General features: G+C 36.4%; 2 protein-coding genes across 6 annotated transcripts in view; one reads left to right on the top strand and one right to left on the bottom strand.

The window, feature by feature from the left end:
* The window catches only part of LOC107671682 (lamin-A-like), a 36877-nt gene extending 34748 nt beyond the window's left edge, over positions 1-2129 (top strand). For all 3 annotated transcript variants that reach the window (XM_016464602.1, XM_016464594.1, XM_016464613.1), the window contains one exon: positions 155-2129. In XM_016464602.1, coding sequence (XP_016320088.1) covers positions 155-190 — 36 coding nt within the window. In that variant the 3' untranslated portion in view covers positions 191-2129. The remainder of the gene's footprint in view (positions 1-154) is intronic.
* Positions 2130-3332: 1203 nt separating this feature from the next.
* LOC107671660 (platelet endothelial aggregation receptor 1-like) overlaps positions 3333-10291 on the bottom strand; it is a 40934-nt gene continuing 33975 nt past the window's right edge. For 2 of the 3 annotated variants that reach the window (XM_016464570.1, XM_016464578.1), the window contains exons 11-23: positions 9490-9664; positions 9285-9405; positions 8922-9085; positions 8474-8576; positions 7350-7724; positions 6853-6981; positions 6152-6277; positions 5819-6028; positions 5570-5679; positions 4673-4799; positions 4503-4565; positions 4218-4418; positions 3333-3515 (exon numbers count right to left, since the gene is read on the bottom strand). In XM_016464570.1, the coding sequence (XP_016320056.1) occupies positions 3367-3515; positions 4218-4418; positions 4503-4565; positions 4673-4799; positions 5570-5679; positions 5819-6028; positions 6152-6277; positions 6853-6981; positions 7350-7724; positions 8474-8576; positions 8922-9085; positions 9285-9405; positions 9490-9664 (2053 nt within the window). In that variant the 3' untranslated portion in view covers positions 3333-3366. The remainder of the gene's footprint in view (positions 3516-4217; positions 4419-4502; positions 4566-4672; positions 4800-5569; positions 5680-5818; positions 6029-6151; positions 6278-6852; positions 6982-7349; positions 7725-8473; positions 8577-8921; positions 9086-9284; positions 9406-9489; positions 9665-10291) is intronic. The other variant, XM_016464586.1, reaches the window with a different exon arrangement.

Below are 10291 nucleotides of genomic sequence, written 5' to 3'. Positions count from 1 at the left end.
TATATATATATATATATACATATACATATATATATAATTTTTTATGTATTTTATTTATTTGTTTGCTACTTCTGAAAACAAAAGTGTTGTAATAAGAAATGTTTTTCAGCAGTTTTATTAAATTTACATTAATTTCTCTCTCTCTCTTTCTCAGGCTGGACCCAAACTAGACAACTGCTCCATTATGTAGACAAGCTGTAGGCAGCCCTGGCCATCTGTTCTTTCACACGAACCAGGAGGAATTTATTCAACAATTAGTTTCTTTTTGGATTACTTGTCTTATTATTACATGATATATTTTGTACTTCAGTCTTTGTTTTGTATTTCATAATCTGTGGGGTAGATTTTTGGCTTTTGTATGGCATAAGGCTTGTAGGCTGTAGTTTGCTATTATTATGTACAGTGTTACTCTAATATATTTGCATGGTGGCCTGGCAGCAGCTTCAAAATAATCGTACTGCACTCAGGGAGAGAGGCGAACGGAGCACTTCACACTCACACCATGGAATCTCAACGGAAATGCTGTCGGAACGCAACACGCACAGTCGATTCACCTCCATGACTAAACTCTCATTATAACCAGCCTTAGCACAGACTGGTTATCTAACTCACATACGAGGACAAACAGTGAGCATCAGTTAATTTAAGACAGGAAATGAGAGCTCATTCGTTATTGTCCCAAACTTTGTCAGTAGGTTTTATGGTATTTTCATGCTACCTCTCACAGTGACATGATTAAAATTATGTGCACCTACAAAAGGGAAAGGAAAGTGAGTAATTCTATGCAGTTTTGTTAAAGTAAAACTCCAGGATATTAATACAGATGTTCTGGATGTGAAACTGGTTTGTGCCTTGGTACAGTTGCACAGTTGAATAGGAACTTTGTGTCTTTTGGCAGTGTGCTTACAAGCTCTGACTAGACTGCAGTATGTTGTGTCTTATGTAATAAGTGTTATGGGATGTTTCTGAAAGACTTGAAGCAACTATAAATCTAATCCAAAGAGAATCTCCTTAGCAGTTTGCAATTGCCAAGATGTTAAACAAAAGCTTATTGTTTTAGAAGGAAAACTTTTGAAGTTTACTTGCTGAGAAAAACATATCTGATGTATTATGTTACCAGAGAATCATGTTGTGTTTAAAGTACTGAGTACTAAACTATTGCCGGTTTAAAGAGATGTATTTTTGTTTTCAAGCTTAGAGGCAGAATATTTAAATATGCAAAATGACCACCGTTATTCCTAGCTTTAATGTTCTATTAATATTATTATTATTTTTACAATGACACTTGAAATTTTGAGTTTTATTGAAACCTCATATTTACATGTACACCAAAATATTTGTGTTTCTCTATGGGACTGAGTGTTGATTTGCTCTTGTCACTCCTCTCTTGCAGTAGATGGTCCAGTTCCTCACCTGGACAGCTGTAAGGCTCCAGTAATCTGAGTAGTCTGTCCTTCCCTTCACTGCACACGTCCAGTCCGTTTAGGGCAATCTGAGAATCAAATTACTGACTTAAAACAAAAATTGGTATCAGAAAGCTGGAACAGTTTTCATCATAGGAAATTAAGAACATAACCAAGCCTCCCCACAGCTCTCCAGGAAGAGGACTGGATATTGCCAACATTAAACATTTATTTTATTGCTTTGCAAAGCTTTGGGATTCTAAAGGAGAATTTTGAGATAGTATATCTATTTTTTTCTATGTATACTTAAGAATTGTGATTTTGTATTTCTGCTTAAATAGCCATTGACATTATTGTAATAAGCCATGTATTTTTGTTTTTAAACTGATAATGGATTTCAGTTGTTGTTAATGGCAAATGTATTTGTTTGGCATCTTTGGCAATATTGCCTTAATCGAAGAAACAATTATTGATAACCAATTCTAGATTGCTGAAATAATAATTTACCCTTTATTTTGAAATGTTGATTTTGGTTAGATGGCAAATTTCATGAAGGTTTTGTATAAAAAAAACAGACTGCAGAGCAATGGAGAGAATGGTTTGTTGATTTTTTTGTCTTTATCTTTATACTGTTTTGTGAGAAATGTCATAATTGTCGTGAAACCTGTAAACTGTGCATTTAATTTTTCAGTTGAAAATAAAGCAGTTCTGAATTTTTCAGTTGCTCTCCAAATGTGTGTCAGTGTGTGTGTGTGTGTGTGTGCGTGGAGTGTGCTTGTGTGTACGCAAAACATTTGACTTAGATTTTGACTTTGATTTAAAATGTTTTATGGAAACTTTTATTGAATAATTTATTTTTATATAATTTAGGCTATTTTATTGTAGTCTTGTTTTTAATACCATCAAATGACGGGACTTTCAGTAAGAAGCCATGTATTGTATGTATTGATTGATGAAAGGTTACATGTTTAGGCCTTTATCTACTGATTACGATTAAGAGTTTCACAAAACGCGCATACATGACGTTTCACAGCGTGCTGACATTTATCTCAAACGTGAGCTCAAGATGACGTGTTTGACAGTTAGCCGGAAGTGATGGTTTATATTGTGAAAAGTTGAATATATTAGTTTTCACACACAAGCCCACACCTTATAGTTTCGCTTCAGAAAACATTGTTTCATCAACTGCAGTCGTATGGATTAAAGTTGTGTTCGTTTTGCGTGGTTTTCGAAGCGTCAACCTGGAGGAATCAGAAAGAAACCTTACAAAAAACAAATCCTGCAGGAGCTACACACCACATACCTGCACATTCCGCGGATGGATTATTTTTCTACAAATCTCATCTGGGTTGCCATGAGGGTGAGTAAATGAGAGAATTTTAATTTTTGGTTAAGAGTATCCAATTAGTCACAGACATTAATGAGATTCATGACAAGTTGTGCTTGAAAACTTAAGGTTTTATTTACACTATTTACAATTCTTATGGTTGAACTCAATTGACATTCATAGCAAAATGTTCCCAATGCTGGATCTTACAAACATGAAAACTTGTTCTGTAGCAGTTAAAAATGATATTGTCATTTACACACTGATTACCAGACTAGTTAAGAAACATAAATAGCATTTAAAACAGAAAAATATGTAGCATTTAACCCATTAATGTCCAGACATTTCCTATTAATATCTTTACTTGCACATCTTTTATATGAGCATATGTGTAGTGTTCTTTTGCAGTTTTTCCCACTTAAGATTTAATACAGCAACTTGTGATCGGTGAACCAAGTCTCTTGGTTGTTGTTGAAATCTCTTGGTTGTTAATGTTGTCCAGCAGATGGTAGTATTGCGCAGTTTTGGTGTCATCCATCCATTAATCTCTGGTGGGCGGTATTTCATTTCTCAGTTTGTAAAGCACACTTTGTATTTGGCAGTGATTTTACAGTAGAACCAAAGTCTTTAAGGAGATCAGTGGGGCAGTCTTCGTGGCGATGGAGAGGGTGGTCTCCGCACTGGAGGCATATCATAATGCCCAGGAATGTGACTGTTGATGGGCAGATCATAATGATTCTGAGGTTCCTGTTCCACAACGTTGCCAAGGGAACTTCTGAAATGTTCTGAAATACAGTGAACAAATATATTTTAAATGTTGTACCAGATGTGATACATGACACACCGATCTGAGACAACACTCCAAAGCCATCATGTTGTCATGAACCCAAATGGCCAAAAATATAAATAAATATTAACATTTAAATTTTATACTTTTAAATATATGTCAAAGTATGCAAAACTGCTCAGAAAATAGATTTTAAATATATTTGCATAAATGTATTTTTGAGACATTTTAGTTATTTATATTTCCTTACATAATTTGGCCATTTTTCAAATATATTTTGTCAACACTTAAAAATATACTTTGCATTTAGCCAAAATAAATTTTAAGACTATATATTTTCTGGCCCTTAGGAATACATTTTGTAATATATTTTGGGATTTGAAAGTTTATACGAAATATATAAAAAACCTGGTACCGTAACGTTTTCATTTTTTTAGTACCGACTTGGTACCAAAATACCGGGTCTTTTGACAACACTATTTTCAATTAGATTTAGAACAGTAGTGCTGTTTACAGCATATATTTAGTATATATTTAAAATATATTTTGGCCAGAAAAAAAAAATGAGGTTAAGATTTAGTAAATATATTTCAAAATATAAAATAAAAATATATAATATAATATAAATATATTTTCTGTCAACACTCTCAAATCCCTCAGCACATACAGAGTAATATCCAATTTCTTTTGAGAAAATTACCTCTGCATGACAGAGTGGAAGGAGTCATGACTGGTGGGCTGATTTCAGTGTAGGATCTTTCACGAGGCACTGCAGACTTCATCTCCATGTAGCTGCTCTCCGGAGGACAAGGTGGCAGGCCAGGCAGATCTTTGATGGTGGCATATGGGTTCTCACTGTTCAGAGAGCTGCTGCTCACTGCCACACATGAATCTTTCAACTCTGCAACGACCACAGCATGTTAGACACAACTAAGATAGAAGAACATATAGAAGAATAATATGTGGGGGACTTTGTTGTACCTACCTTTGTTGTAGTGCTTCCCGAGAGTAGCACTATAGCTGTAACTTCGATAAATGCCAAAAGCCCCTGCAAACACAATAGCCCATCCAATTTACTCGGACAACCGCACAGCACAGAACAAACTAAAAATATAGTGTGGTCATATGATGAAACTGTTTCCCAGTATCCATTACATGGATCTTTAGGTGGCTCCTGGTGTTTCCAGCCTGGAGGAAGAGTTGCATTAGTCTCAGCCACAAACAGACCTCTCCTCTCCCTCTCCATGTTCTTCAGACTGCAGAACAGGTGATTGTTGGTGTTCTGTCAAAGCATGAGACATAAAGGAAGTCGTTTCTGTTATATGTGCAAAATTCTGGTTTTGTATACTTAAAGTTAAAAAAATAAATCAATACAAAAATAATTAAGTATAATCTGTTGCTCTGCTCCAAAAACAGAAATGAGTAATAAAACTTAAATATGTAATCAATTAATTAACTTACTGCACAGCCCACTACTGTTTATTAGAGGGTTATGCATAAATAATTGTTTAAAGTAAAGAATATCCAATTGTTATGGAAGTCAATTTCTTATAGAAGTGCATTTCCCCCACATAAGAAAAACATACCTTGGTAAATCATAGTTATGACAATTCATAATTATAATATTAAAAAGTAGAATTTATGACATAAGTCTTATAAAGAGATAAAAAGTGAAAATTATGAGATTTTTATTCATAAATTTGATCTCAATTTTAACACTTTTTATCTAATTTTTACTAATCGACTTTTTATCTCATAAATTCATTACATTGCAGATGCAAGGTTGAATTAATAGACTACATTCTGGGATACACTGAACATTTCACTTTAGTGTTTACATTTATTAATTCAGCAGGTGTTTTTATCCGAAGTGACTTACAAATTAGTAAAATCAGAAGCAATTTGTGACATAGCTAACAAAATTCATAGTTGGTTAATAACAATTTACATACTGTGCACAATATTCATATAGTAAGAGTAGGATGCTAATATGCTACTCCGAACATGGTATATACCATGTTATTATACATATAATACCATGATATTACTCACCTTGATGGCTTGGTCCTGGTTGTTGGGCAGGTGTGGCAGTGGAGGTCTGTTCTGAGACAGCGTGTGGTAACTCGGGTTTGAGTAATAGTGATGGTAGCTGTGCGGAACATCTACAAGAAATAAGCAAATACCAAATAAAAATGCTTATAAATATATCAGATTTTCAGCATAACAATTCGTCATAGTCTTTCATTTCTGCAAATTAATTGAGGCACTACTGAAAGTATCAAAAACTCCCGTGGCTCATACCTGGCACAGCATACTCTGAACTGACAGTGCGGGTTGAAGAGAAAGACACAACGGGAGTGTTGCTCTGTTTGTCCTGTTGTCTGCGCCGATACAACAACAGAACAGCCAACAGGAGCACAACCAGAATCACCAGCACCACAATTCCTGCGATCGCACCCAACGAGTCCTTCTCCACCGGAGACACGGGCACCATCATACTCCGTTCTTTCTCTGAAAAACACACAGCCATTCACATTACACACACTGACAGACATTAATATTTCAGTGTTTAACATTCTGTCAACATAGAGAAAACGTACAGAAAAGCAAAGGTTTTTAGGCTGCTTTTAATACCTGGTTTGCAGTCCTCGCCTGGTCCAGGTACACACACACAGTCTCCAGTGTGAGGACCGCAGGAATGGTTGGGGGGACATGAGCAAGTCTGAGCACAGTTAGTGCCGAACGTCCCAGTCTGACACACTGCAAAGACAGACATTTGGCCAATGTTTGATGAACTTGTATAGTGACAGACATATTGAGCCTGATCCAGGAATAAAAATGTATTTTCAGATGAGAATTACAATACGAGTTATTTATTCCGAAACCACATCCAGGAAATCTGGCGAACAGTCTTTTCTAGGAGAAACAACTCTTAATATTCAACTTCAGCTTAATCATTGCAACACACTATGCAGTCATTTTCTTACTTGGTATTTTTGTCTTGTTTTCCGGTACAAATCTAAACATTCTTCAATCAAGATATATTTACTTAAGATACAAAATGTTTTTTTTTTCTGAGAAATGTATCAAAATTAAGTGAGGTTTTTGGTTCAAATAAGAAAATATCGGGGTAAATAGTGGGGCAATAAAAATCAACTTTATTCAAAAGAAAAACAAGTTTATTTTTCTTACCGCATTGGCAGACATTTTTCTTGTTTTACCTAACTTCATTTTGATATATTTCTCAGAAAACTAAACGTAACATCTGATGTCACTTTGCATAAGATAATAAAGCCAGTGAAATCAAATAGTCTCTCATAGACAAGAAAACTCACATAAAGAGCAGTCCGGTCCAGTCCATCCGGCGGGACAGAGGCACAAACCATCCTGGTGATGACATGTAGCATTGTTGGTGCACCTGCACACATTGCTACAATGGCGTCCATACCGACCGATGGGGCAGGCTAGAGATCAAACAAAAACAGCAATTAAATGATTTATGCAAGCCTTAAAATAGAGGATTATACTGTAGACAATTTGCTGCTATGGACGTTACAGGTTTAAAGAGATAATTCACACAAAAAGGAAAATTCTGTCATTATTTACTCACCTTCATGTTGTTCCAAACGTATATGCTCTTATTTTTCAGTAAATAATGACTTAATGGACAACCTTGATAGTGCTTTTAGTGTTTTTTTGCTCTTGAAAGTTGTGGTGACTATGAACAGTCACTGTATGGAAAATAACTGCTAAAAATGACATGAGGGTGAATAAATAATGGCTTTTTTTTTTTTTGCATGACCAAGTAAGTTTGTTCATGTTTGCACCTAACCTTGTTCACACAGGTGTCCAGTATATCCAGGCAGACACAAACAATCGCCTGTTATGTGATGACAGGAGGAGGCATATACACATGGTGGACATTGACGGCTGCACCTCTCTCCAAACATTCCAGCACTGCACACTACAAAGAAAAAAAAGAGAGCACTGTCTAAACCAGCTTTAATGTGACCTGAGCTCTCAAAGATGCCGATGGATGCACAGGTACATATATACTCACTGTGTTGACACTGATCTCCCCAGAATCCGGGTTTGCACAGGCAGGTTCCCGTATGTGCCTGACAGGTGGCACTGTTGAGGCAGGAGCAGGTCTGGTTGCACTGAAGGCCCCACGTTCCCTCTGGACACTGCTGTGTACAGCGTAGACCTGCAGAAGAAATCGAATGAGTTGCCTAAACTGGCATGTGCTATTAGAGGTCTAGTGCCCTATTTTGTTAACTTGAAAAGAAGCAAAGTTTCATCAGTTTCACACTTCATTTTGTGTTAATATTCTGATTATAAACAAGACTTTAACCTGATTTAATCCATCTTCTATAAAAACTGTTATAACACTTTTTGGGTCGCAGATATATTTTTATGATTCTCTGACTGGTGTACATACTATAGAGATTTCAAAATTACTATTATTATATGTACATGTGCACCACTAGGGTACCAAACATATAAATCAAGTCAATCTCAACAGAAATGAGGGGATTAATATAATATAATATAAAATAAAGTTCTTCATTGCATTATGGGTGATATCAATAGATAGGAATAATTAAATGTGCATAGAATGGCACACTACTCATACTATTTTTGTAGTATGCAATATGTAAACCATTCACAGTATGGAAATTTTATGAAGGCATGCGAACTTGACATACCACATTTGCTGATTTAGACCAGTGCATACTGCACAGAATACTGTATCCCATAATGCAATGCACTTGGCTCATCCTTCCATTTCCTTAGTGACTGCTTATCAATTGTGATTTTTAACATCACCTACTTCACTCATTATTTGATCAGCCAGAAGCTGCTACTGCTTTAAGCATTTATCACTGCATGTTTTGCATATTATTTATTCGGTGGTATATACAATAGGCCTTACAAATGCAAATGAAGTCCTACCTGTCCAGCCTGGTAAACACAGACACTGGCCTGTAACACTCTCACATCCTTCATCATGCAGACAGTCACATTTGTGTTGACAGCCTAAACCGAACGTCCCGATCTGTTTATTCCAGAATGGAAATATTGATTCAGAACGATCAAGTAACTCTGACTCTGCCCAGTGAGATTATACAGCGCTAACATAATTACTACTTTAATATGAATGTTGGCCATGCAACATGTACTCTAAGCAAAAGAGCTTTATGCATTTTTCATCAGGTTAATAACTTGCTGATGGTATCAAATTACTGCAGATGATTTGGGAGACAGAAATGCTGAACAGACAACAACACAGATGTCAAATTCAGTTCACAGGAGGAAAAAGTGTGACTAAAGATGAATTGCCTGTATCTCTGAACCGGTTATTATAAATCAAATACATGTGCACTGTATGATAAAGACTTACTGGACAGGGCTCGTCACAGGAAGCTCCTCTCCACCCTGTGGTGCACTTGCAAGAACCATCGGCAGGGTGGCAGGATGCTCCATTTGCACACTGGCATGTGAAGTTGCAGCCAGAACCCCACGTGTCCTCTGAACATGCAATAGAACAGTCAAGTCCTCTCCATCCTAAACACGCACACACAAAAACACTGTTGGGGTGACACTGTTCTATAAATAATGTAGGTAGTTTATTTATAATATTTTTTATCGAAAGAGCATTAGTAAACAGTATTTTATAGCATTGTCCCCTTCAGTTTGTCTGTTAATTTTTCCTTGACTTGTTTACTGACTCACTGATGCTCTGGATTCATTGACCAGAACTTACCTTCTTTACAGAAACATGTTCCATCGATGGGAGAGCAGGCTATAGAGTTTACACAGGTACAGGGAGACAAGCAGCCCTTCCCATAGAAACCATCCTCACAAAGCTTCTGGCAGTGTAGTCCCTACACACACACAGGAATATTAATGTGGAATATTACGTGGTATTGAGGAAGTTGTTTTGTTTGTGATTGTATCTGTCCATTCACCATGTATCCGGGCGCACAGTGGCACTCTCCCGTCACCGTGTCACACACCCCTCCATTCACACAAAGGCAGGGCTCCAAGCAACCATTGCCATAGTAACCATGAGCACAGGTTTCATTACAGTATAGCCCCGCCCACCCAGGCTGACAGGTACACTCCCCCTTCAGAGGATGACAGCTGTAATATCCATGACACAATCAATACATACAGTGACACGTGGGAAAATGACTCAAGCTGATAATTTTTGTTATCAAACAGCATTTGGTTAATAGAATGATCAATTGATTGATAGAACTAATTGGTCAACACAAATAGTTAGTTTTAGTTAACGGCAACAACACTGCTGAGAACAAAGACAATTCAAATTATTCAATGAAATTATTCAATAACTGAAATTTACTAACTGAAAATTAAACTTTGATAAAAAATTAAAACCGTTTAGAAAAAAACAAAACTAGCAAATATTAGTGGTCGACCGATATATCGCCAAGGCCGATATATCGGCCGATATTTGGCATTTTTTAAATATCGGCATCGGCCGATAAGTTTTCTTGTTTTGCCGATACGTTCGAGGCGGGACTTTTATTTTTACGGCACTGAGAACGGCAGCGCCTGGGCACAAAGTGCTCACATTCTCCCTATTGTTCGCCGTCGTCGTTAACAGTTCTGTCTAAATACGGATAGAAGTCTGTCTAATGATCAGAACGGTTAAACAATGAAATTAATGTATACAAAAAGTCTTATAACGATTGCTTATATATTATTAGTAATAGAAAGGCAAACATTATAATTCTTTCTTGTTTG

Source organism: Sinocyclocheilus anshuiensis, unplaced genomic scaffold, assembly GCF_001515605.1.
Source record: "Sinocyclocheilus anshuiensis isolate Anshui unplaced genomic scaffold, SAMN03320099.WGS_v1.1 scaffold902, whole genome shotgun sequence".
Classification (NCBI taxonomy): Eukaryota; Metazoa; Chordata; class Actinopteri; order Cypriniformes; family Cyprinidae; genus Sinocyclocheilus; species Sinocyclocheilus anshuiensis.
The sequence above is the reverse complement of the archived record's forward strand: the minus strand, read 5'-3'. Positions and strand labels throughout refer to the sequence as shown.